The following is a 25,075-nucleotide window of genomic DNA, read 5'->3' as shown; positions in this document are numbered from 1 at the left end:
GTGGGGAGCATGAACAGCAGTGAGATCAGTGACTGGCCTGGTTGCAGTGCCATTCCTGCTCTCAGCTCCCACTGTTCTGGTGAAATCCTGCTTTCCTCCCCCAGAACCTGCTGGAACCGAGTGTTCGCCATGGCGCTCTTTGTGGAACATGTCTTGCTTGGTATCCACACTGTGATGCCAGAATTTGAGAGTTTAGTGAGAAGATACACTTTGCTTCTTGCCAAGGTGAGCAAAGCTGTGATTTCACCTCTTCACTTCTGCTGATCATGAGAATTCTCGTCTCAGGTGTTAGAGCTGAGTCACGGGGCTTTGTCTTTTCCCTCTGCAGTGTTTCCATCACGATTCAGACATGAAATCTCATCCAACCTTTGCAGCAGTGATGACAGTGCTGTGCCAGTGTAAGAACGAGGTCAGCAGCAGACTCTACAGGTACTGACATTGGGACAGGCTACAGGGGCCATTAGGGACATTGCCAGCATATTTCTGGCAGTGCTGCATGGGGTGGAGTGAAAGCCAAAGGAAGAGCAAAGGGTGCAGAACCCTGTTTGGTTCTGCACCCTGAGCTGAGCAGTGAGCCAGCCTGTCTTGCATTGTCTCCTCTTGGTCTGGCTGCAGTTGAACATCTTGTTAAAGGCTTTTGGGGAGGCAGCATGCAGCAGTTATGTTCACTGCTATTTCTGGATTACAGGCATGGTCTGGAGCCGTGTCCCATCTGCCTGGGAGAGCCAAAGGAACCTGTCTGCCTGCCCTGCAGCCACGTGTTCTGCCACAAGTGCATCAGCCTGTGGCTGGTGCCAACACAGATGTACTGTCCCTACTGCAGGGTTGCCATGGTGGATGTGGAGTTAACTGTCTCTGAGGAGCTCAGGTACTCCAGCCACCCTCTCTAAGGTGGGAGTGTTCTCTGGGTGGGTTTGTGAGGAAATTCTCAACTCTGAGGTTGTCAACATGAGCAGGGTGTGTGGGGCAACTCTGCTTCACTCCCTCTGGAACTGAACATGCCCTGTCTCTTGTTTCAAAAGAAGGTGAAAGCTGCCTTGGCCTCTGTAAAAAAACTGCAAATCACAGAAGCATAGAATGGTTTGGATTGGAAGCGACCTTAAGGAAAGCTGGAAATATCTCCTTTTGGTGACTTCTGCCTGTATGTGCTTGATTCTTCCATGGTTTAAGTGGTTCTGTATTTGCTTTTGCCTTTCCCAGAGATGCCATAGCCAAGAACGCCCTGTTCCGGCAGAGGTGCAATAATTTCTTCATAGATGTGGTGACCACCATGTGCTTCAAGGACAACGAGCCCCCTGACCCAGAGGTGATCCAGAGGCTCCTGGATCTGCTATTTGTTCACAGAAACCTCGTGAAAGATTCAGGTGAGCTCCCTTCATCCTGACACTCAGTCTCATGGTGCTGAATGTGTTATACCTTCTCTCACCTGCCAACCCTGTACTTCCCTTATCTCCACAGATCACCGTGCTGTCTACACAAAATTCCTGTCCCCGTTCAATGATGAGGTGGATGAAACTCCCATTATTCGCTCTGTGATGCTGAAGCTGCTCCTGAAGTACAGGTGAGCAGAGACAGCTGAGGGGGGTTAGGCCAGGGCCTGGTTCAGCTTTGTTCCTCATCAAACCAATCCGATTGTTCTCCTCACTTCCATGAGTTTCATTGAATTTGAATCCTTACAGGTGGAATTTCATCCCTTTGCATTAGTCATGCAACTTGGCTGGCTTGCATGGAGCTTGTGGTGCAGTATGAGCAGCCTGTGCAAGGTTTACCTGGCTGTTCCTCACTAACCCTGTGCTGAAGGTGGATGTCTGGGTGGCTGGAAGGTGCTGAGTAGTTGCTCTGATCTGGCTCAGCAAAGCAAAACTCCTCATCCATGGAGATTTAATCAGGACTGATCTTGTGTCTACTCCACAGACCTCCCCATTCCCACAGGTTTCCCAGCCTCCCTTTGCAGACAGAGCCCAAAAGCCCCTTCTCATAAATCAGGTGCTTGCATACATCAGATGCCTTTTGCCCTGGAAGTGCTCACTGAGCCTGGCTCAGGCTGTGAAGCCAAATGTCATCTGCAAAACATGGCACGGTAGCTTTTCCATCTTGCAGCTGGATCCAGAGTGACCCCACCTGTCTCACAGCTATCTCTGGTAGCTCTTCTGGGATTTAGAGCAGGAGAAGTCCTGTCAGCATGGCAGCTGTGTAAGGGGTGTCTCTCTTTCCTGTAGCTTCAATGAAGTGAAAGATGATGTGCAGCGTTACCTGTCCCAGGTGGAGCACAATGAGCTCCTAGAGACAAATGACAAAAAAGAGCTCTACTTGCTTTTTGTCAACTGCTTGGAGGTAAGAGCTGGGCCCAAGTGTCTGAGTGTTAAGACTCAAACTCAGGAGTGTAGCAAGCAGGGCCTTTCTCACTGCAGTAGCCCATGGCTGAACTGCCTTCTTGTCTCCACAGACAATGGAGAACTTCAATTGTTGTGCCGTTTGGATTGTTGCCTTTCCTGCCCTTGCATAACTTTCAGGGCTTTGGACAAATTGAAATGAGAGTGACAGCAGGGGAGAGGTTTTATTACTTAAAATTTTTTTAAAGTGATTTTGTGGATAAAATCACCATTTCTATTCTTGCTGAGGAGCAGACAGGTAGAGCTTGGCATCTTGGAACATGGAATGTGTGTCATTCATAGCCTGCTCATGGCTCTTGCTCAGCTCCAAGCTTGGGGAATGTGAGACACCTGGGGCACATCCTAAAAATGGTGTTCAGTGACATGGCAAAGGTTTAGGGTGGAGAGGAGCAGTGGGCTGGAGGGTGCAGGCATGGTTTGGAGGGTGCAGGTATGGTTTGCTGTGCTCATGGCAGGGTGGGCTGGAAGGTGCTGGGATGATTTTCTGTACTCATGGTAGGGTGGGTCGCACCTGGGGATGCAGGCTGAGTGAGGTGGCTCTGCCACTCAGCAGTGTTCCCGCCTCTCTCTAGGATTCCATGTGTGAAAAGTCTGAGGACAGCCTGGGATATGAGCATGGAAACAGTCTGCCTGAGGACAAATTTCCAGAGAACTATCTGCCAGGGAGAGGCAGAAAGGCTCCTCAGGAATCCTCCGTGGAATACCTGCAGGCTGTGGCCAAGGTGCGCCTGTACCTGAGCAGAGCTGCAGAGCTGATCTTCGACTTGCAGCAGCACACAAGTAAGTCTGATTGTTCTGCTGCCAGCTGGAAATGCTGGATGCAGAGCAAAGCCAGCAGGGTAGGTGGGCTGGACACAGTCAGTGCCCTGTGCTCTGCTAGGACCTGTTTTGGAGCATGGCCAAGAGTGAGAGCAGCAATTCCCTTTATCCCTGGGTGTGTCAGTCAGTGTCTGTCCCCTGTATCAGGTATTACAAGTGCTCTGTAACTGGCAGCAAGGCTGTGCCAGTGACCCTAGTGTAGCTACATGGCAGTTGCACTTATGGAAGGAGATTTATTTTATCCTCCTGTTGCTAACAATGAGATTTATTTAGAGCCCACTAAATTGAACCTTAAAGCATAAATGCTGCTTCAGACACAGGACTGCTGTAAGGCTTATTGTTTTATATGAATGAGAGCTCTGCACAGCTAGAAGGGATTAAGAGTTTATATCTTCTCTGTCAAAGAAATGAATCATTGTCTGAAATCTGGCTGAGGAAGTGCTCCAGACAACACCTGAGGAAGGGAGGGCTCTGAAGTTCTGTGTAATTACACAGTACTAATAAAGGGACTTGGTGCTACAGCTGGTGCAGACAGAAGTTTTACAAGGTAGGATGTGCTTTTGCCTCTTGCCTCTTTTTTTTTAACCTCTTTTTTTCCCCTCCAGAGCCAGAGCAGATGAAGGAGAAGCAGTGTTACCTGAAGAATGTGGAGAGGTTCTGCAGCCTTGCCAGGAACGACTGGCACTGTGTGTACCTGGTCAGGAGAATTGCCAGCCAGCACGGGATGGAGTTTGCTCAGAAGTTGGTCACAGAGCCACAGTTCAGCTGGGTGTTCCCAGCAGAAATTCTGCAACAGGTAGAGAAGAGGCATCTCCTGGAGATGGTTTTGCTCTCCTCTTGTCTTCACTTTGTTCTGCTTTGGGGTTTTTGTACTGTTGTGTGGCTCTTGAGGGACAGGCCACAGTGGCAGTGGTTGTGAAGGTGACTTGTTCTGGCTCTCTGGTGAATGAAGTCTCTCCTGGCAGCACAGAGCCCTTGGGTGGCTGTGTCTGCTGCTGGTGCTCTGAAATGCTTGGGAGGAAGAGGAGATTCTGCTTTCTGCAGCAGTGTTATTGCCCCCAGTGCTCTGCATGGCTGTTCCCTTGGCAGGTGCAGCACAGCCAGTCCAACCACATCGACCGCTACCTGGTGTGTGGGGAGCACTACCGGGCTCTGCGTGACGCCATGGGACGAGCCATGATTGAGGGCACAGCCCAGGGCCTGCTTGAGGCACAACAGGTACAGCCCAGTCCTCCCTCCAAAGCCCTCCTGAGCCCACTCCTCACCAGAACCCTGCTGGGGTTTGGATGGCTCCACTTCTGTGTCCCTGTGGGCAATGTCTGTTCCCATGGAGGCACCCATGGCTAGGTGGTCACTGTGGTTTGTGCTCAAACACAGATTTTCTTTACTTTCCCACCTGCCTATCCCATCACTGTAGCTGGGACAGCTCTGGCCTGTCCCCTGCCACATCTCTTGTTCTTCTCCAGGCCTCTAGCAGCTCCCCAGCTCTGGACTCTGCCCACCTGCTCCTGGCCATCTTCCGAGAGGTCACTGCCCTGTACGGTGCCAGCGATCCAAGCCTTCATCCCAAGCAGCAGGTAGGACACTGCCCTTTGGAAGCTTGTGACAAATCTGCTTTGTGGGTAAGGATGAAAGGGATCTGAATCAGTGGTGGAGGAGTTTCTGTTCCTGTGCCCCAGACAGGATGATGGCCCAAGCTGAACAGTCTGGGGGTGTTTTCAAAGCAGCGTAACCCAGTGTGGGAAGCAGCTGACAGTGCTCTTCACTCGGGTGGGCAGTATCCTGCTGGCTTTAGCTCTTTTAAATATGTGTTTTCAGCAAACAGAGGCGATGGCTCAGTTCATCCAGAGCTCCCAAGTGCTGAATTCCCAGGAGCTGCAGCTCTTTGCACTTGCCCTGGTGAGGAACACCCTGCCCTCCCTGGCCGTGGAGCCGTGGGGCTGCAGCCAGCACGGAGCAGTGGTGGAGATGGCTGTGCACGTGGCTGCTGTGCTGCTCTGCGGGCAGAGCCCTGTCCTGCAGCCCCTCAGGAACCTGGCCTTCCAGCCACACACCATGCAGGTAAGGACATGGAGCTCACATGCTGCTGTTCAGCACATCCCTGTTTCTTGCTGGTGTCTGACCTTTCTCAAGAGCATTGCACCAACTCAGTGTCTGAAATAATAGTGATTATTTCAGTGCTGTTGGGGTTAATGAGCATAACAACAAGCTCTGGCCTGGTACCTTTTCGAGGTACCTCTGCATCCTGAGGAGTATCAAGGAAATACCTTTGCTGATATTTGGGTGAGCAGAGCTGAAAGCAGCTGGCAGGTCACACTGTGCTGACCTGCCTGCTCAGAGAGCACTGGCTCCTGAGGCAGAGATTGGAGGGAGCTGCTGCTCTGCTGCTCCTTGCTACCCAAGGTGTAAGAAAACGTGCTGGTACACACCAGGGTGCATCAGGAATGCAGTGCAGGATGTCTGGAGAGTGCACATGCAATTCTTCACAATATTGACCGTTCTAAGAGTGGATTTTTAAAGGTAGAATATGAAAATCTGTGTCTACATCACCTGCCTGACCTCTGCTTTCAGATGTCTCTTGTTCCCCATTGTGGACAGAGAACCAGTGACTGCTACAGGAAAGAGCTGATTTACAGATCCATTTGTGACTGTTTTCCCCTTTCCCTCCTCAGCACTCATTTCTGCCCACAATGCCAGAGGATATCATGGCTCAGGCAAGGTCCTGGGAGGGAGTGGCCTCTCTGCACTGGTACGGTGAGTGCTACTGGCTGGGGAAGGGTTTCCTTGGGTTTGGAGAAAGAAACTCTTCCAAATGTGAGGACAAACACACTCCTCAGCACGAGTTATCCTTGGTAATTCTGGATTTGTAGTGACAGTTTGTGTGGGTGATGCACCAAAGGACATCTAGTGCTATTTAGTATGTAGTCTGCAGAGCTTCTCACAGAGCTTGAGGGGGCACAAGACACATCCTGTCACTCCTGGCAGTATGAGCAGGGTGTGAGAGAAGAACTCTGCCACCTTCCTGTCCTGCTTTGTCTCTGCTTCCCACAGCTGGACCTTTCTGCAGCTGGGAATGGGGGCTGGGAGCATTCCTGCACTTGGCAGCAGAATCTGTCAGGCTTCCATTCCTTGTTTCTCAAGGAGAAGCAGCACTGAAAAATTCCTTGGCTTCTGTGTGGGCCTGTCAGTCCTTTGGGATTTGGGATAGTCAGGGCTTTTGATAAGATCTTGAAGCATATTTATTGCTCCAGGATGATAGTCTCCATGAAAAGGAATAACAGGGGCTTTATAAATCTGTCTTAGAATACTGTCCTGTTTCTCTCTTGACAGAATGTCCCAATGGCCACCCCTGCACTGTGGGAGAGGTAAGAATTTGGGACTGGTGGGTATTTAAGCAGAAAAAGTTTTCAACAATAAACTCTTTTATTTTGTTTACTAGCTTTAATGTTCTGATGCACAGAGTTCCACTTCTAAACTCGATATTATTGATCATTTTGTCATTGTAATGTAAAATTTAGAATAATTCTAGCACACCATAAATTAGGAAACATGACACAGAAGCCAAATTTACAGCAGGGTTTGAATTAACCACTTACAGCTTGGATTTTTGCTTCATTCCCTTTCTCTGCTGGAGAAGCTGTTGCTTTGGAATTCAGTGTTCTCCTTTTGGCTTTTCCCAGTGTGGCCTCCCCATGGAAACGAGCCGCTGTCCTGACTGCCGAGCCCCTGTGGGAGGTATTAAGCACAAACCCCTGGAGGGCTTCCAGCTATCCAGGTATGCTTTGGTTCAATACCTTTGCAGTGCTGAGTGATGTAGGACTTGCCTGTGGTGCCGCCAGAGGTGCCAACCACTTTGTGCTGCTCTCTGGAAGGTGCTGGGATGGGATGTCCAAGCAAGAATAATCAGGCAGCAAAACTAAACAAATTTGCTTTTCTGTGTACAAAACTTACTGAAAGCCTTCAGTCTCCAGTAACACTTTGAGTTAGCAGCTTTTATGGCATTCAGCTACATTATGGGTCAAAAATACATTGCCGGCTATAAGAGATGTCTTGTGTGGTTTTTGTCAAGGCAAAAAAATACCATTTATACATTTTCCTACAGGAATCATGGAGACAGAACTCAAACTGGCCACATTCTTGGAGATGTTAAGAACAGAAGAACACTGGGAGTGTCTGACCGGAGCATGTCCCCCGTGGTCTTTGTGCTGCTCCGTTTGCTCACGCACTTGTCAATGCTGCTGGGAGCCACCAGAGCCCCTCAGGTATCTTCCAGAAATGCTTCCAAGTGGCCCCACAAAATGTAGGGAAACCTTTGTATACTGCTGGTCCTTTTCATCCGATTGCCAAGGGACCAGGGCGGTCTGTCAACTTGCAAGACCCAAATTCCCTTCCCTTCTTGCCCAGGGGTGATTTTGGTTCCTTCCTGCACTTCCATGCAGGCACATCCATCCATCCCTGCCTTGGTGGCCCCAGGTGGCAGGAATACTATAGGTGGGGGTGTCTGGCAGGACTGAGTTTGTGCTTTCCTGGATGTTTTTGGCTGTGCTTAGCTCTTGCCTTTGTTGTCTTTAGTCACTGAAAGGGATGATCAAGCCGACAGTGCCTGACGTGGTGAGCTTCCTGCAGCAGCACATTCAGGAGGACTTGGCACAGCTGACAAGGATTTTGGGGAAGAGTGTGGATGATATCATCACCATCCTGCATCTTGTGCTCAGCAGCCTCCTGCAGGCCCCCCTCCAGCAGCCAGGCCAGTGTAAGAAAACCCTCCTGCCCTATCCCACCTGGGGCTGTATTTGAAGGGCTGTGTCCATGCAGCCTCTGCTGATAAACCACTTCCAACAGCAGTAGCTGAACTGAGGAGGAAGATCCAGAGTTTGAAGCTTGTTTGTTTCTTACTGTAGGGAGGGAAGAATTTTTGGCTGTTTGCTTCTTTCAGTCGAGTATGTGGGGTTTGCAGAGTTTGGTGCAGTCAATAACTCTGAAAATGAATTATTGACGAAATAACATCATGACAGATTGGCAAAGCTTCCAGCTCCTGAGCAGGGCTGCTGCTCCCAACACAGCAGCTTGTGCTGTGTGCAAGCTGTGTTCTCTGCTGCCTCTCAATGACTCCCAGAAGTTCTTGGGAGAAGAGGGATGGCAGAGTGTGGTTCATGGTGGGATCTGGAGTCACTGTGGCACAGAGGGATTTATGTGTAAATACCCTGTATTTTAAATGTGGGACAGCACCAGTCAGTATTCCAAGCTTCAGGCTGTCATTGATCATGGTCTGACGTTGGACAATTTGCTCAATCTTTCTGGGATTATGGAGGACATTTATAAATGTCCCCATCATTCACATGAATGACTGCCTAGAACTCCTGGAAACCTGGATCAGTGCGTGATGTTTGGGTGTCACTCTTCAGCTGGACCAAGATACTCAGTTAATTTCTAGGACCTGTGAATTTGTGCTTTCTTTTCATTGAAATATTGCAGAGTTAAGAGGTGAAATATTCTTGTTACAGGGCTGGTGGGGTTTGATGATGTTCTCTCCACCAAGGAGAAGAGAAACAAATGGGAAGAAATTGTCGCAAACACAATTATTGCTCCTGAACTGGAGGTGAGAAATCTGCTGTACAGAGTCAGTAGCTGAGCAGTTCAAAATCCACTGGAAATCTGATGTGCTGTAATATTTGTGTTACACCTTTCACTCTAGAGCCAACCCATCATGGCATGGCTGCAGGTTAAGGATCAGACACCATTATTCTACCTGGGAAAAGGGGACTGGAGTTGTTCTGGGATGATTTTGTATAGCTGGAAAAGCAGAAATGGCTTAGCTCAGTTGAAGGTATTTCACAATATCCAATTTTTTTTTTAATGCAGGATTTGGATAAAAAGCTTCTGAAGTTAAACCGACAGATACAAGAGGATGAGAGAATTTCTTCCAACCCCATTGTGAAAATTGTGTATGGAGACCCAGCTGCATTCCTGTCCCAGCTGCCAGGGGACAGCCACATACATCACTCCAAGATGTGGAGCTGCCGCAAGAGGGTTTCAGTGGAGAACCTGGGCCATGTTGTGCAGCAGAAGAATGCAAAGGACACTGTCCCTCTCCTTTGGAAGTTCCTGCAGAAGGTGGGTGGGGGTGGCACAGGAATGAGAGCCCAGAATGTTCAGAGATAAAAGCACAGAACCACAGAACTCCAGCCCTGGCTCGGGGTGGGTCACCTGGAGCAGTTGCCCAGGACTAAACCACATTTGGATTATCCACTGTCTTTATTCCAACTATTTGGTATCATCTGGAGAATGCACATGGAAAATGTTGTTGCCATTGAAAGAGTTAAGAATTCCATAAAACTATTCACAACTAGTTTGTCCAAGCACAGCATTACCCACAGGTTCTCTTTCCTCTTTTAGGAAACTGAGCTGAGGCTGGTGAAATTCCTACCAGAGATTCTGGCTCTGCAGAGAGACTTGGTGAGGCAGTTCCAGAACACGGCAGAGATCAAACGCTGCTCCATCAGGGAATTCCTCAGAGAACCCCACTCAGGTGAGGAGGCTGCCAAAATTAATGAATTAAATAAAAACTGCTGGATTATCCAGTCGAAAGTGTAGGTGGAAACTCACATTTTTCTTTTATCTCTCATCCAAATAAACTGGAGACCTTAACCCTGGATATGTTTGTAAAAGACGACTTTAAAGGGAATTAAGCACAGGAGGTTTTTCACAAGGGTTGGAGCAGTTGCCTGGAGTTCAGTGGTGTGCTTTGAAGATCCCTCTTGCAGTTTCACCAGGAAAAGATGTTTCATCCATTCATCCTTCTGTTGTTTCTCAGGTGTGATGAGGGACCTGCTAGAGAGGAGAGTGAATGTGTTTCTGTCTGTCTGGAACAAGCTGAGAAGCTCCCTGGACACCAATGGTGAGCAGCTTCTTTCCCAGCCATGTTCTCAGTTCAGGTTCCTCCCATCAGTGATGCTGAGACACAGCCTCAAAACTGAGCTTGGCCATTGAATTTTAAGAGTCTAGGTACAAGGGGAAGAATTTGTTTCCCTCGTGTAGTATTCTCACCTGAACTTCTTCCCTTTCATGCTTGTCCCTAATACCGAGAGCACAGCTTTTCTCAGGCTCTGAAACTTCTCCTGCCCTGGGTCATCCTGGGCTGGCTGTGGGCCTCCTCAAACACTCCTCTCTGTATTTCAGGGGAAATCAAGCTGCCCAAAGGCTACTGTGATGCAGAGCTGAGCCTGGAGAGCAGGCTGGAGGTGCTGCTGCCGCGGCGGCAAGGGCTGGGTCTGTGCTCCACAGCCCTGGCCAGTTACCTCATTGGGCTGCACAACGACTTTGTGCACTCCGTCAACAGGCACACCAAGGAAGATGACAGGTGTGCTGCTGTTCCATTCTCTGGGCTCTGCTGAATTTCCTGTCCCACACAGTCCAGTTTCCCTGCTCAACAGAGGCTGTTTGTTCCCTGCAGGTACTTGATCAGCCCCTCAGAAGTGGCCGACCTGCACCTGATCAGTTACGAGGTTGAGAGAGATCTGATTCCTCTGATCCTGTCCAACTGCCAGTACAGCATGGAGAAGGGAGGGGAGACATTGCAGGACTTTGATCTGGAGAGGATCCAGCAGCAAGTGATCAGCAAGTTCCTGCAGGGGAAGCCACTCATCACGCTGACGGTAGTATGGGCAGGGGCTGTGCAGCCAGGAGGGCACTGGGAGCAGTTTGCCAGAGCTACACATCCATGGGTTTCTCTCCTGACAGGGAATTCCCACCCTGGTGTACAGACATGACAGGAACTATGAGCAGCTGTTCAGTGACGTCAGGAATAAGCTGGAGCAGGTGGGTTTCTGCCCTGCAGGAAGCAGAGCAAGCATGAAATCCCTGATTTTCCAAGGGTTTTCTGTCCCTTGCCTTGTCCATTCAAAGGTTTGCTTGCTGATTTCTCAGCATGCCTTGGGCGTGAGCAATCTGGCCTTGTGTTGTCAGGATTTACAAAGAAAAGGAGATAGTTCAGCATTTTAATTTCCTAAATCTGTGGCTCCTTTGTCTTCCGTGACTTGAGCAATTTGAACAGAAAAAGGAACAGCTCTAAAGTAATACTGACTGTAACTTTGTTTTCAGAGTGCTCTGCCCAGTTCTGTGATGAACATGATCAGTGGGGAGCTGCAGTCCTACAGTGATGTGTGTGATGCTCTGTCCCTCACTGAAATCACCCTGGGCTTCCTGGCCATGGCTGGGGAGAATGCTGAGATGCTCCTCACTGACTACATTGAGCAAGTTCTGCAGATGGGAGATCAGACAAACCCTCACGTGCTGCAGGTGAGTCCTCAGGGCAAAGCTCAGATTCTTACAGGATAAATCTGCCCTGCTTTATGTGAAATCCAGCCAGCATGACCTTCAAGTATGTGTGACAGAGTCCTCTCACTTTCCCACTCCCTTACACGATATAAAAAAATGGATTGTTGAGGGCAAATGGGGAAGGGGAGGGAAACCCATTGCAGATGGGCTACACCCAGGCTGGATGAGCTCCCTGCTGAGCTCTCTCTGGGCAGGGCAGGCTGGGGATGGGCTCCAAGGACATGCCTCACGTCCAATTTGTGCTTCTCTTGCAGGCCCTCAGACGGTGCCAGCTCAGACACAGCATGGCCCTGTGGCAGCTCCTGTGTGCCCATAAATCCGAGCAGCTGCTGCGCCTCGGCAGGGTATGGAACCCCAGCACCTCTGTGAGACCTCCTCTGCTCTGCCTGCAGCTGCTCAAATGTGTGGCTTGATTTTTTTATTTTTTGGTTTTTTTCCTCTTGCTGCATTTTTAGGATCCTTTCGCAGACATCAGTCCATACTACAAAGAAGAGCTCACCCCAGAGCTTGCCAAGCTCCTGCACACCTTCCTTGTCCACTCAAGGCTGGAAACCTTCCTGCAGGAGCTCCATGAAATGATCATCCTGAAGCTGAGACGTGTCCAAGCTGTGGAGGAATTCAGACCCAAGTGGAGGTAGGCATTCCACACCCAAACCCACCCCAGCTGAAGTTTAACAGGTTAAAGTTAAAAAAAGCTGAAGTTTATTAACTGAAGTTTCTCTGCTCCTGAGCATGCATGGGTGGTGCAATGCACTGATATTGTGTGGCACTTATATTAATTAATTAATGCTGTTCTGCTCTGTTTTCCAGCCTGAAGGAATCACTCTTGCCTTACCTTTATGCCAAAGAATCTGAATTAGTTATGGAACTGGAAGACACATTCCCAGATGAGATTCTTCTCTCTCATGCCGCTGCTACCTGGAAAGCTGCTGCTCTCTACAAGCGGGAGCACAGGGAAAGTTAGGACAGGACACTGCCAGGGAATGTCTGTGCCACAATATCTGGGTCGTGGCTTCTGGAACTTTGAGTATTTGTTTGGCGTTTGTTGGTTTTTCTTTGGGTTTGGGCTTGTTGTTTTTACACATGGTGTGAAGAGGAGTGGGAGGGTGAAACGGACCCAGCAGCTCCATGTGAATCCTGGATCATCACAGCTCCAGAGCCACCGAAGGAATATGAAGGACTTTTTTTACAAACCGTGGTGCCCTCGTGCTGGGACGGGGATTTGTTTCTCAGCCTGCATTTCTCCTGGCGCTGGGTTGTCAGCGCTGAATGCACAACCAGCTCCTGCCCTTTCCTCACTCCAGCCACGCTGGGGCGAACCAGGAAGGAAACATGGAGCCCTCTTTTCCTTGCCTTAATCCCGGGCCGGGCCCTGTTCCCCCTGATCCGATATTTTCCCAATAAACTCGTTCAGCTCCCGCTCACGGCTCTTTCCCGCTGCCGGTACTCGGTGTCCGGCCCGGAACGGCCCTGCTCGGCCGCGCGTTCCGGGGACGGCGGCGCTGCGGGACCGGCGGGCCCGGTGCTGCCATGGCCGCGTCCCCCGAGCAGCGCCGCCGCTGGGAACGGTAACGGGGAGCTGCGGGGTGGGGAGAGGCCGTGGTGACCCCCGGGTTGGGGTCTGGGGGCTCCGCGGGGCTCGGTTCGTCCGGGAAGCTCCCGGGGAGGGGCCCCGCTCTGAGGGCGGCGCCGGGGGTCTCGCAGGGAGCAGGCCCGGCTGAAGGCCAGCGTGGTGGAGCAGGACACCGAGGAGTGGCAGAGAGATCCCCATTTTAGCGGGCTGGAGAGAGTGGGCGGTGTGGATTTGTCCTACATCAAAGGAGATGACAGCCGTGCCTGCGCCTCGCTGGTCGTCCTCAGCTACCCGGATCTGGAGGTACCGCGGGGAGCACTCAGCCCGGGGCGTGCCGGGACTCCTGGGGGTTATAAAACAGCGTTAGATGGGATTTTGGGAGGAAATTCTTCCCTGTGAGGGTGGGGAGGCCCTGGCACAGGTTGCCCAGAGAAGCTGTGGCTGCCCCTGGATCCCTGGAAGTGTCCAGGGCCAGGCTGGACAGGGCTTGGAGCAACCTAGGATAGTGGAAGGTGTCCTGGCATGGCAGGGGTGGAACTGGGTGAGCTTTAAGGTCCTTTCCAACCAAACCTGGAGTCTGTGATTCTGTGTATGTTCAGCTCATCGTCCAAGTCTGTCTTCCCAAGAAAGATAAACAGAAAAAAAAAGTGTAAAGAATTGGACATCAGTTGAGGAAGGTGTGATACACACAGCTCTCAGTTGCATCCCAGTTGTGTAGGATGGCTGGGAACTCACCCAGAGTCCAGAGCTGCAGTGTCTGCTCAGGGGAGCTGGTGCCCGTGGGCAGAGGGAGGTGTTTGTAGTGCTCCAGTGCAGGCTCGTGTATTCTTGCTGAGAATCAGCTGATAACATGAGATGTGACATAGGAAAGCTTTTCCAAACCCACCATGGGTCTCACATCTCACAGTCATTTTACTTGAACTAATAAAGATTTTTGGTTTCTTTCCCAGTTCTCAAAAGGATGTAAAAATTATCTCTTAACTATAAAAGCTCTAATAAGCAGAGAAATAAAGTTTTATGCTGTCTGCTGGGATTTTAATGAACTGAATCTCAGGTTGTGCTGTGATCTGCAGGGCAAGGCAGGAATAATTTTTTTTTTTAGCTACCTTACAGCATTTCCTTTGACCTATCCCTGGGTTTAAAAGGGATGAGCACAGGGTACATGAACCAGAGGAGGAGTCTCTGAAGCGTCAAGGGGCTCTCTGGCAGCATCCCGAGGTCCTGTCTGTGCCTGCTCCAGGTGCTGTACCAGGATTGCCACATGGTGGCTGTCAGTGCCCCATACGTGGCTGGATTCCTGGCCTTCCGAGAGGTTCCTTTCCTGGTGGAAGCTGTCCAGAGACTTCAGCAGGAGGAGCCCCAGCTGCAGCCTCAGGTGTGGTGTGTTTTCCTTGTCCTGATTTGGGGTGTCCTGGGTGCAGAATGCTGTGAAAGGAGATCTCCCTCTATAGCCTGAGCTGGTGGGGTGGGAGGGGCAGGGTCAGAGCTGTGTTGGAGCATCCATTCCCTTTCCTTAGGGAGCAGGGATGTGGAGCTGAGAGCAGCCAGGCCTCTCGTGGCAGCAGGAGCCCCTGGTGTGTGCAGGGCACTGCCAGTCCCACACTGCTGCTGGTTTAGGGTCAGGCAAAGGCAGAAAGAGCCTTACAGAGGAAATTGAAGAACTAAGAGAGGTTTCTCCCAAAGCCAGCATCTCTGGTTGCTCCTTGGAGTGCTCTCAGTGCCCTGGAAATAACATTTCTGCTTTGGCTTTTTCAGGTGCTTCTGGTAGATGGGAATGGCCTGCTCCATCCCAGAGGTAGGCTGTTCCTGGAGAGCCCTGCTCTCCTGATCCCTGTGCTGCTGCCTGGGATCCCTGTTCCCTAGTGTCCTGCAGTCACAGTGGCTCGTTGTTGGCAGGATTTGGCACAGCCTGTCACCTCGGAGTCCTAACAGATCTGCCATGCATTGGAGTGGCCAAGAACCTCCTGCAGGTGGATGGCTTGGTCAGGGATGAGCTGCACAGGGAGCAGGTTAGGCCAGGCTGGTATTTATTTCTGGTTTTTAACATCCCAAGGGAAATTGGGCAGCCACATACAATTACATCTGAATGACCTGACCTTGTGTGTGTTCATCCCTAGGTTCGTTCCCTGCAGAGGTCAGGAGAGTCATTCCCACTGACAGGCACTTCAGGGAAAGTCCTGGGCATGGTAAGCTGTCACTTGGCCACTTGCCACTCTCTTTTAGTGGGGCTGTCTCAGTGATCCCAGGGAGGATCAGGTGTGAACAGGTGACCAGTGACACTGCTGGCCCCTTCCTGAGAGCTCAGGTGGTTGTAGGGAGTTGGCAGCTCAGGTGTTGGGAGCATTCATGTCCATGACTGTGGCACCTGAGGTGCTCCAGCACCCTGGATTGTGAGCCACAGTCTGAGAGAGATGCCAATTCCCTGGCAGGTTCCTGGGATCAGCCTAGGAGCATCTGACTCAGAGCAGAGCGGGAACAGGCAGCTGTAAGACACTTCCTGTGTGTGCTGTCAGCCTGTACTGGCACATCTCCCTGCATCCCAGAGCAGCCTGAGGCGTCTGGGAAAGGGCCATGAGGGACAAATGGTCCCTGGAGGAGACACTGGGATGGAGATGACGTTTAGAAAGGCTGGGAGCTGCAAACACAGATCCACCACCTCACCTGAGGGGTCTGGCTGGCTCCTAATTCACCTTCCCCTCTGTGTGCATTCAAATGAGCCTCCTCAGTGCCTGATCTCTCCTGTCTGACTGCCCAGGCGCTGCGGAGCTACAACAACAGCTCCAAGCCCCTCTACGTCTCCGTGGGCCACCGGGTGAGCCTGGACACTGCCGTGCGCCTCGTCAGAGCCTGCTGCCGCTTCCGCATCCCAGAGCCCATCCGGCAGGTATGGGGGCAGGTCTGGGGCAGGCAGCAGGGTTTGCCAAGCCCGTGGGGTGTTGCAGAGCCTCGGTTTGCACCTCCTCTGCTGCTGACAGCCTCGTGCTGGAGTGCTCTCCCAGCCCATGGTGGTGTTTCTAAGGGAGTTCACCGATATTTCCATGGTCATTCTCCTGATGCAGCATTCCCAGCCTTGACTGAAATTCCAGCCTGAGTGATTTCCTCTCTGCAGGCAGCTCCTGTGGTGCTGGTGTTAATCCTCAGGAGCTGGGAATGCAGTTTTCCAGGGCACTTGGAGCCCAGCACAGCCCGCAGTGCTGCTCCTCTGGGCTTTTCCTGCTGCCGCACTCCGTAGGAGCCACTAACCAGCAGGTGACAGCACTGCATCACTGTCACCGAGCTGCAGCTGCCACCGAGGCTCAGCCTTGGCTGATAAAATCTCAGCAGAACTTAGGGAAAGGCTCTGGAGGAGCTCAAAGGCTCCAGGACTTCTGGCCTGTCAAGTTCTTCCCTTCTGCCCAAGGTCACTCTACTGGTGGTGGCTCCACAGCCCAGAGCCAGGAGTGACCCCAGGGCCTGCCCAGGTGTACCTGTCCCTAACGCTGCCCTGGGACAGCCCACTGGCATCAGTGCCATGCAGGGCTGGTGGGGTCAGGGGTGTGCCTACCTGAGCAGCTCCCAGGGCAGCGCTGGGTAATCCTGCTGGGCTCTGCACCAGAGCTGCAGTGTTCCCTGGAACTGAGGCTCTACTTACAAACCACCCCAAAATCTTACTCTGTGGAGCAAGACAAGCCTTGGGTGTCCATAGCAGAGCTGGAGTTTCCAATCTCAGCCCCAGTACCTGCCAGACCGGAGGAGGCTGGTGGAGTTCCTTATGTAATGTGCTCCAGCCAGGGACAGATGCCTCTGCAGAGCTCCGAGCCAGCTCTGCAGCTCGGCATGTTCAAAGGCAAGGGAAAAGCATTCCCTTTGGAAACAAAAAGGTGTCTTGGAGCTTTTCATCACCCTCATTTCGCTTCCAGCCATCTCCAGGATTTGCTCATGTTCGGAGATTCTTCCAGTTCTCTGTGACCTTTTTCTTACAGTGATGGAATGAATGATTATCACTTTTCTTACAGAGAGATGAAAAATCTGACAGGGGGCTGTGTTTACTCTGGAGGGATGGCAGGAGATGAGGACACTTAAGCTTTTTCATGGGACTTGTCCCTGCTGCACTTCCTCTGTGTGGTGACTGCCACAGATCTTGGCACAGGCAGAGCTGGAAGCCTCGGCTCTTGAGCACCTGGAGCTGGAATTAGGAAGTAAGAGGCTGTGGAGAATTCTGCCATGGGTGGCTGGCTTGGCCTTTTTGCCATATTATGTCCCCAAAATATACTTACAGACCTGATGGCTGAAGTGCTTATGGATTTGCCAGTGTCAGGAAAGATCTGTGTGATCATCAGGTCCTGGTCTGGAAGTTCTGGGAGCCCTGGAAATAAAATGCTCTGTGAGAGCTCAGCTGCCCACAGCTCCTGAGGCTGTGGCTGTGGTTTGTGTGAGGGCAGCATGTGCAGTGCAGCTGCTGTGGGAACTCAGACCTCCTGCTTTAGGGGCTGTGTGCTTCCCGGGAATGCAGCACTCTCCAGGCAGGCATCAGGAATGGTTTGATTTGCATTCAGCCCACAGTGTGGTTGTGCTGACAAGGAACTGGCTGTGGTGGAGATGAGAGAAGTGATCTCTCGGAGGAAGCAGAGGGATGAACTTCCCTTGTCACCTGCAATCAGTATTTACATCCCACTCAGTCTTCATTCCACGTGCCAGTGCCAGGCTCATCCAGGAGAGCTGTGCTCACTTGTGAGGTCCTGCACAGAGCTGGTCCTTCGGAGCTCCCAGGCAGGAATTCCTGGAGGCAGGAGCTGCCATCCCAGAACAATCAGCAGAGCACTCACCCTGAGTGGCCCTGGAACAATCCCAAGCCCTGCTGAGAGGGCTGCCCTTGCCTCCTGCTGGTAGAGGTCAGACCCCCTCCATGGTGCTTGCCCACGCTCCACACCTGCTCATTCCAAGGATCCCTGTGCACAGCAGGGAAGCAGAAGCTGGTGACATTGTCCAGCTGACAGGGATTGCACTGGGAGCCTGCTCTGCTCTTGCTGGGTCAGACTCCTGGTTGGCTGCTCACCAGCCTCCTGCTCACTTGGTGATTCCTTTAGCTCCCCGTGGCTCTGTGCCCAGTGGGTTTGGGCTGGCTGAGGAAGGGCCTGGTGGGACAGCCTGAGTTGCTCCTGCCTACCAGGAAGGACAGAAGGAGGCCTGCAGGTCACTTTCTGTGAAACACTGAACACCTGTCCTCAGGAGAAGAGACAAGGCATCAGCGTCCCCTCTGGGACTGGCTGTCAGTCGCTGGTGTGTGGAGATTCCAGCTCCCTCTGGGTGCCCCTCTCCAAGCTTGCTGAGCACAGGGACCACCCTGGCCCCTCAGAAAACAGGCAAAGCAACAATTCCACAGCCAGCACTCATCTCCTCTGAAAATAGCCCAAATCTGTGAGGATTATTGCAGGACAGTGATCCATCTTATTGAGTAGCCCGTGGTTAATCACTGCGTTAAGCTGACTCCAGTGCTGTGTTAGAAGTGAGCCCTGCCTGGGAACTGCCACCTCATCAAGCATTAGCTGATGTTCTCAGCAGAATGTGGTTGGGGTTTTTCTTCCCTAGAAAAATATTTGGTAGCTATGCTCCTGCTCCTTGGTCTCCCCATGGGGACTATCAAGCAGCCTCCTTCCCTGGTTATAAAATCCATCACGTAATCGCTTATCCTGAAGAGTGATCAAAGTTATTTGTCAGTTCAGTTATGAAACTGTCCAATTATAGAGAGAAGGGGAAAAAAAAATCTCCCAAACAAACCACCCCTTATGTAACTCTCTCCTTCTCAGCTGGCAGGAGGCTCTGCAGTTGTGGAGCAGGTTCCAGCAGCAGGCACAGCCTCTGCTGAGGGCTTGGGGTGAGGGGCCTGGGGGCTGCCCGGGCTGCAGGAGAGGCTCCTCGGGAGCAGCACAGTGGGGAGAGCAGCAAATGCTTCAAGGACAGTCCTCAGGGATGTGTTAACCCACTTTCTGGGCGTCGTCACCAGACACTGTGAAGCTTTTCCAGCTGGGAAGGTCACATCCTGCTTTGTAAGTGGGGAGAAACACTCTGCCTTTGAGGTGGGCACAGCAGCTGCTCGGAAATGTCACAGCAGTGTGTTTGGGAAAGGAGATTCTAAAAAAGAAAAAAACTTTGAAGGACTGCAAAAATCAACTGCCAGTCCTCAGAATTGTCCAGGAGCCTGGGATGCGCTTGTGCTGGCATCAAGGGTCTGGTGTGGTGCAGCACTGGAGAACTGAGCAAACACCTCAGAGAGGGGGAAAGATCACCCAGAAAATGCCCAGCCACACTTTCTAACAGCTCCTGGGATGTTGTTGGTGCTCTCCTTGCCCCAGGCTGTCCTGTCTTGCTGTAACACTGAGCCATCCACTGCTCCTGGTGGGATGTGCTGACAACAGGATGGGTGGGACACACTGGGATAATGGAGGAGGCACCAGCCAGGCTGATCAGCCCTTTCTCACCCATTTTCCTCCTTGATTCCAGGCTGACATTAGGTCGAGGGAGTACCTTCGGAAGCAGCCCTGTGCTCCGCTGGAGGTGCTGGAGACTCTCCCTGCCGGCCCAGAGAGGTGGGTGTGTGGGCAAAAGGGGATCTGCTCATGGAATGAGCTGCAGTAATGGCATTAAAGGTCCAGGCAGGGTAACAAGGTGAGCTCAGTGAGGAGATCAGGACATGTGCTGCCTCCAGGTGATTTCTGGTCCGTGCGGCCACACCACCTCACACATTGCTGCCGACAGGGCCGTGTCCTGAGCTGGGGAAGGGCAGAGAGGATTTGGTCTTTTTTCAGCACAGGTCATAAGCAAAGCCCTAAAGCCCACAGGTGTGACCTGAGGGTGAACAGAAATACCTGCAGGAAGCTGGTTTTGGCCCCCAGGTCTTGGGGAGGGTCAGAGCCCCCACTCTTACATAATGTGAGCCACTGGGTGTCATTTCAGGGGCAAATCCATGGCAGGTCCCTTGAGGTACAGAGCTCCTTGTGCTGTGGCTGTGCTGCCTCTCCAGTAGAGTTCACAGGAGTGTTGGGTTCCCTCAGGACCAGGCTGGACAGACACCAGGTAGCCCTGCTCAAGGGCTGCTCAGGGCTGAGCCAGGTGTCCCTCAGATGGGCTCTGAGGGACCAGAACTGGGTAAGGTGGCTGGTGGTGGCATTGGGGATTAACACTGGCTGAGGCAGCTCTTTTGGATGGATTCCTTAGGACACATGGATGGTATTGAATCGTGATCAGCTCCTCTGTTCTTTGATTTGAGCACCCAAGGGCTCTCTCTGCTGCTGTGGTGGCACTTCTCAGCATGGCCACATGTCCCCAGTGTGTGCTGGAGTTCATCTCTAGGCGCTGCCTGCCAGGGCAGTGCTGGAGCTCACACTGCCTGGTTTGGAGGGGAGTGCACCCCACACTCATTCCAGTTGTGACCATGTCTCTCACACCCTCTGTATCTGAGCTACTTGGTCACCAAGTGCCAGTTTGTGATTGTTGGTTTGTACTTTTTTTTAAAGTCTCTGACCCTTTCTCATTGTTGTTCCCAGCAGCATAAAGGAGGCTGAATTGGAGGATTAGTCTGGTGCCAGAAGAAACTGCAGAGCTCCTCTTGACCGGATCCTCTCCTGCACCAAGGCTAAGTCCTGCTGGGTGCAGGAGCCCAGTGCCACCCTGAGGGACAGCTGTGCCAGGCTGTGTCACTCAGGACCACACCAGCCACTGCTCAGGGAGAATCCCTGCAGTGGATTTCTCAGGGTTTTTTTTCAAGCATTGTTGAAATCTTTGTGTAAGCAAAGGCTCATGTGTAAGTTTGCAACACCTCACTGGAGTCCTTGGGCAGCTGCAGGGGGTGATTTACAGAGATGTTGGGGCATTTCAACTCCAGAGCCAGCCTGTGGCTCCCACCACACCTCTGTGGCACAAAGGCCTCCCTTCCTGTTGCTTCTGGAACATCTTCTCCCTGTCCCTGCAGCCTGGGCTCTTCCATTCCCTGTTCACATCTCTGGGGAGCAGAAGCCAAATTCCAGCTCCAGGCAGAACAGCCCTGCTGCCCAGCTCTTCCTGAAGGAAGGATTATCTCAGGGGAAAGAATAGGAGAAACCACCTCCCAGCCAGGAGGAGGGGGAGGGAGGGACCTCATTCCTGGCAGAACACTCCAGGTGCCCAGATCCAGGATGGGGTTTTGGCCCAGCCCCAGCTTGGCCTGAGGAGCAGAGCCCAGAGCTTCTGTGCCCAAATCATCCTTGACCCTTGTCCAGCCTCCTCCCCTGGTGTCCTGGCTGAGTTTGGCAGGTGGTTTCTGGCTGTTCCCGAAGAGCAGCAGGAGCAGAACATGCTCTGGGAGTTCTTGATGTGTAAGATCCTAGCCTGAAGAGGAAGAAGGATGCTTTCCTGGGATTGGGGTGGGGTGCTTGGATCAGGCCCCTGTGGGCTTTTTAAACCTCAATTTTGCATAAATTTGTTGTACAACTTCTGTTGAGTTCTTTTCTCTGTCTCGGAGCTGCTCTGGGTGGGGAGGACAAAGCCCAGCCTGCTCTGCCTCTGCTGTGTTGGGATCTGGGCTGCTCCCTCCTGAAACCTGGGTTGGAAAAGGGAGGAAGCAACAAACCCTGCTGCCCCAGGGCCCATCTGGGCAGTTTTGGGGCTGGTCCTGGGAGTGGTGGAGAGGGGAGCAGGCACTGACCATGCAATTCCCAAAGAAGCCTTTGTTGATATGTTTTAAAAGCTGAAGCTGCTGCAGCTCCTGGGCCCTGAGCAGGAGCCTCCTCTCCTGTGAAGCCTCAGAGCTGTTTCACACCAGGGTTTGTATATGGGTGGACAGAGACTGGCAAGGGAAAACCATCACAGTGGAAGATGCTCCTTTGATCCTGGGGATGTGGGGGGACCAGGGCTGCTGCCAGGCCTGGGGCAGAGGGACCATGGGGTTTGTCTCTGGTGCTGGCTTTGGGGAGGACAGGGTGGGGGAACAGCCCACCCAAGCAAAGAGGACACAGGGACAGCTGTGTCCTTTCCCTCCATGGACACAGAACTTCCTCTGCTGTGGCTGTGTCCCCATCCTGAAGGAGCAGAGTGGGGACAGAGCCATGGCAATGCTGCCAGCAGGGATCAGTTCATCCATTCCTCATTCCAACTCCACACAAACCAGCGATTTCACTCACCATGGGGAGTCTCCTAAAGCCTGTCACAGACTGAGGCACAAGTGACACAGTGTGGGCAGGGGAGAGCTCCTTCCTGGACCTCATGGACAGAACACCAGAGAAATCCATCCAGGTTTTCTGGTTGCTTTGGCTTGTGCTGGGAGGCTACAAGGTCATCCCTGGCTCCCAAATTCCAGGTGACACCACTGCCACTGCAGATTGACCCCAGGTCTTCTGAACGAAGCCCCTTCTCTGGCTCAGCTGTGCTGGAGGAGGCTCTGTGGGGAGCAGCTCCAGGATGGCCCTGGCAGAACAGGGAATAGATCCCTCAGCATGTGGGACTGTGGCTTCTCCTGCCCTGGGGATTGTCTGGGTTTAATCTCATGTTTAATCTTTAATGTCTGTGATTTTAATCCCTGATCTATTGGTGATTTTTTGGTGCTTCTAGTTGGTATTTGACAATGAGAGATTTGGGGTGGGCTGGTCAGGGGAGGCTCTGCAGCCAAAGCTGTGATTTGTGTGGAGACTCAAGGAATTGAGCCCAGGTCCTTGACAGGAACGCGAGGCTGTGGCTGTTCAGGGTCTGTTGCTAGGTGTTCCCGCTGGGATCTGGGTGTATTGATGTGTGTAGGGTCTGTGTGCTCAGCCTGGGAGGGATCCAGGGCTGGGGACACTCCTGTCCTCAGCTGGCCTGAGCCCCCCCAGCTGCCTCTGCTTGGGGGGTGAGGAAAGATCACGTAAAAAGAAAACAGCATGAAAAAGTCCAAGCACGTGGCTCTGCATCACTGCCCCAGCTTCCCTCTCTGTGAGGCTCTGAACTCCTCTTGTTCCCAGTACAGGTAAACTCAGATGACTCTGGATTAAGTCACCTGGTGAGTGTTTAGGAGGAGGATGGTGCTGCAGTGTCCTGGCAGCCCCCTGTGCAGCCTTGGGGGCTCTGGGCTCCTGGGTTTGAGGTTTGCCTGTGCTGTGGGATGCTCTCCCAGCTGCCCAAACCCGGGGTGCTTAAAGGAAGGGACTAATCTCTGTGTTTGGTGTCTGCTTGTGGCTCTTTGGACACAATAAGGGATTAACTTGGTCTTTATCTAATTGGTTTATAACCCTGGGAAGGGAAAATCGCTTTGTAATGCTTCAAACCTCTTAATAGAGACTGAAGCTTGAGTGTCCTTCGAAGTAAACTCATACATGGCTTGTCTTTTTTTAACTCTCTGCTTGCTGGAAATTGGGTTGAGTTGTTAGGAATCAGAGGAAAATGCTTCCTGCTGACTGGTTATAAATCCTCTTGTTATCACTGGGGTTTTTTTCTCTTTACCATTTCCATCTGTGACTGGGAGTCTCTGGAGGTGTCTCAGGGCTTGTCACCCCCCAGTTCTGCTGGGGAATGAGCTGTGGGGCTGGAGCAGGGATGTGACTGCCCAGTGACAGCTCCTGGGTGACAAACTGGGGCAGAATTGGTTTGGAATTGAGTTTCCTGACTCCCAGCTGCTGAATGGTTGTGCTGCAGATTCTCTGGGTCTGTTCTCTCTGTTTTATGTGTACACCTGGACATCAGCAAGGAGCTCCCTGCACCTGCCTTGTTTATCTGGGGTCCCTGGAGAAGGGAGAGGAGATGCTTTAGGATGCAAGTCTGTTTGTTCTCCGAGCTTTGAGGAAGTCTGGATGAGCAGCTCCATCACAGGTGTCTGAAGCTGGGTGGGATGAGTTCCCACCTCCATGTCTGGAGCTTGTGGCAGTGTAGGTGCTGCCTGTGCAGTTTGAGCTCTGGTGACTCAGGGCTTGTATTTTGGGACACTCCTGCCAAGGACAGGGGAAGTGTTTTTTTGGGGTTTCCCCTCTCTCTACCCTCAGTTCTCATTCCTCTTCCCTTTGGCTTGGCTGGGTGGCTTTAGGAGGAGTTGTTTCTCTCCTGATTCCCCAAGCCAGGTCCAGCTGCAGGGCAGAGCCATGGTCTGGGTGCTCCCATCGGATGTGGAACTCCATCCCAGGCAGCCAAGCCCCCTCTGCCTTCCCACATTTCCAGAGCATTTGGTGTTTGTGGGGCAGCTGTGTCCCTTGGCTCTCAGAGCATTCTGCAGCTCTGGGCCCTGCTCTGGCTCTCAATGGGCATTGATAGTGTTGGTCCCTGCTGTGGCAGCTGAGGCCTCTTGGATTCCATAGCTCCTGGACAGAGCCTGGGTGTGCAGAGGGAGCTGGGGAACATCATGGCTCCCTTGCAGGCTTTCTTGTTCTTTTTTTTTCCCCTTCATTTTGTCCTATAAATAGTTCCCTACCCCAACTCCTCTTCCCGTTGTTGGTGTCAGTTGATCCTCCCTGATCCTCTCACCAGAGCCCCGCCAGCCCCCCGGCTTTATTTTAAGGCCCCATTAATTAAAAGCAAATGAGTGGAATTTCTCTTGACAAGCAAATTAATAGCAAATGAGATGATTATGAGCTGTGTCATTAGGGTGATGGAGCAGCTTGTGCAGGGCTCAGCCCAAAGCAAGGCAGCAAAGCCGTGGGGCAACAGATCTCTCCTGTTGGGGGGCTGAGGCTGTGTCTCCCCAAGGGGGGGACACGGAAGATACCTGCTTCACCTCTTGGACTACTGGGTGGAATTTTGGTGGCCAAGAAGCCATTGCTGCTGAGCAGGGCTGACTGAGGTGATGGGGTGTGGCTGATCTTGGGGGGTGCAGCCCCCCACCCCACCCACGGATGCTCTGTGGGGTCCTACATGAGCTTGTTCCTTCCATGGGGACACTCTGGGAGTGCCTTGTCCCCATCCTGACAGCCCGATCAGCTTCAAAAACACAAACCAAGGCCATGAAACCAGCCGGTGATTAATTCCTGGGTTAGTTCCCACC

The 25,075-nt window shown here is 52.2% G+C and overlaps 2 protein-coding genes across 5 annotated transcripts in view; both read left to right on the top strand.

Moving 5' to 3' along the window:
* Positions 1-12,970, top strand: part of RNF213 (ring finger protein 213) — a 44,954-nt gene extending 31,984 nt beyond the window's left edge. For 2 of the 3 annotated variants that reach the window (XM_085077469.1, XM_085077468.1), the window contains 27 exons: positions 105-225; positions 329-429; positions 689-868; positions 1,201-1,364; positions 1,459-1,561; positions 2,220-2,334; positions 2,966-3,173; positions 3,818-4,008; positions 4,302-4,430; positions 4,679-4,789; positions 5,031-5,273; positions 5,885-5,966; positions 6,543-6,577; positions 6,893-6,987; positions 7,315-7,474; positions 7,785-7,965; positions 8,717-8,811; positions 9,075-9,326; positions 9,609-9,741; positions 10,027-10,110; positions 10,392-10,572; positions 10,666-10,867; positions 10,953-11,030; positions 11,313-11,510; positions 11,804-11,893; positions 12,005-12,183; positions 12,360-12,970. In XM_085077469.1, coding sequence (XP_084933595.1) covers positions 105-225; positions 329-429; positions 689-868; positions 1,201-1,364; positions 1,459-1,561; positions 2,220-2,334; positions 2,966-3,173; positions 3,818-4,008; positions 4,302-4,430; positions 4,679-4,789; positions 5,031-5,273; positions 5,885-5,966; positions 6,543-6,577; positions 6,893-6,987; positions 7,315-7,474; positions 7,785-7,965; positions 8,717-8,811; positions 9,075-9,326; positions 9,609-9,741; positions 10,027-10,110; positions 10,392-10,572; positions 10,666-10,867; positions 10,953-11,030; positions 11,313-11,510; positions 11,804-11,893; positions 12,005-12,183; positions 12,360-12,513 — 3,865 coding nt within the window. In that variant the 3' untranslated portion in view covers positions 12,514-12,970. Of the gene's footprint in view, positions 1-104; positions 226-328; positions 430-688; positions 869-1,200; positions 1,365-1,458; positions 1,562-2,219; positions 2,335-2,965; positions 3,174-3,817; positions 4,009-4,301; positions 4,431-4,678; positions 4,790-5,030; positions 5,274-5,884; positions 5,967-6,542; positions 6,578-6,892; positions 6,988-7,314; positions 7,475-7,784; positions 7,966-8,716; positions 8,812-9,074; positions 9,327-9,608; positions 9,742-10,026; positions 10,111-10,391; positions 10,573-10,665; positions 10,868-10,952; positions 11,031-11,312; positions 11,511-11,803; positions 11,894-12,004; positions 12,184-12,359 lie in introns of those variants that run through there. The other variant, XM_085077471.1, reaches the window with a different exon arrangement.
* Positions 12,971-13,044: 74 nt separating this feature from the next.
* On the top strand, positions 13,045-21,571 carry ENDOV (endonuclease V). 2 transcript variants are annotated; one of them, XM_085077473.1, is made up of 9 exons: positions 13,045-13,117; positions 13,254-13,425; positions 14,363-14,497; positions 14,878-14,917; positions 15,019-15,131; positions 15,240-15,308; positions 15,878-16,006; positions 19,603-19,688; positions 20,649-21,571. In XM_085077473.1, the coding sequence occupies exons 1-9, from the start codon at positions 13,080-13,082 to the stop codon at positions 20,674-20,676; spliced, it is 810 nt and encodes a 269-aa protein (XP_084933599.1). In that variant the 5' UTR covers positions 13,045-13,079; the 3' UTR covers positions 20,677-21,571. The 2 variants fall into 2 exon arrangements, with proteins under 2 accessions (XP_084933599.1, XP_084933598.1); XM_085077472.1 differs by having other exon boundaries at positions 20,646-21,571.
* The last annotated feature ends 3,504 nt before the right edge of the window (positions 21,572-25,075 follow it).

The sequence above is a fragment of the Lichenostomus cassidix genome, chromosome 18, assembly GCF_008360975.1.
Source record: "Lichenostomus cassidix isolate B80296 chromosome 18, HeHo_3.0, whole genome shotgun sequence".
NCBI classification, from domain to species: domain Eukaryota; kingdom Metazoa; phylum Chordata; class Aves; order Passeriformes; family Meliphagidae; genus Lichenostomus; species Lichenostomus cassidix.
This window is presented reverse-complemented; position numbering and strand designations above follow the sequence as displayed.

What these genes read in the sequence shown, in the direction of transcription:
- ENDOV (XM_085077472.1), top strand. Translation starts at nt 13,080, where the DNA reads ATGGCCGCGTCCCCCGAGCAGCGCCGCCGCTGGGAACG. An exon ending in ATGAGCTGCACAGGGAGCAG is followed by an intron (nt 15,132 to 15,239) that starts GTTAGGCCAGGC and finishes GTTCATCCCTAG; the next exon opens with GTTCGTTCCCTGCAGAGGTC. An exon ending in TCCCAGAGCCCATCCGGCAG is followed by an intron (nt 16,007 to 19,602) that starts GTATGGGGGCAG and finishes CCTTGATTCCAG; the next exon opens with GCTGACATTAGGTCGAGGGA.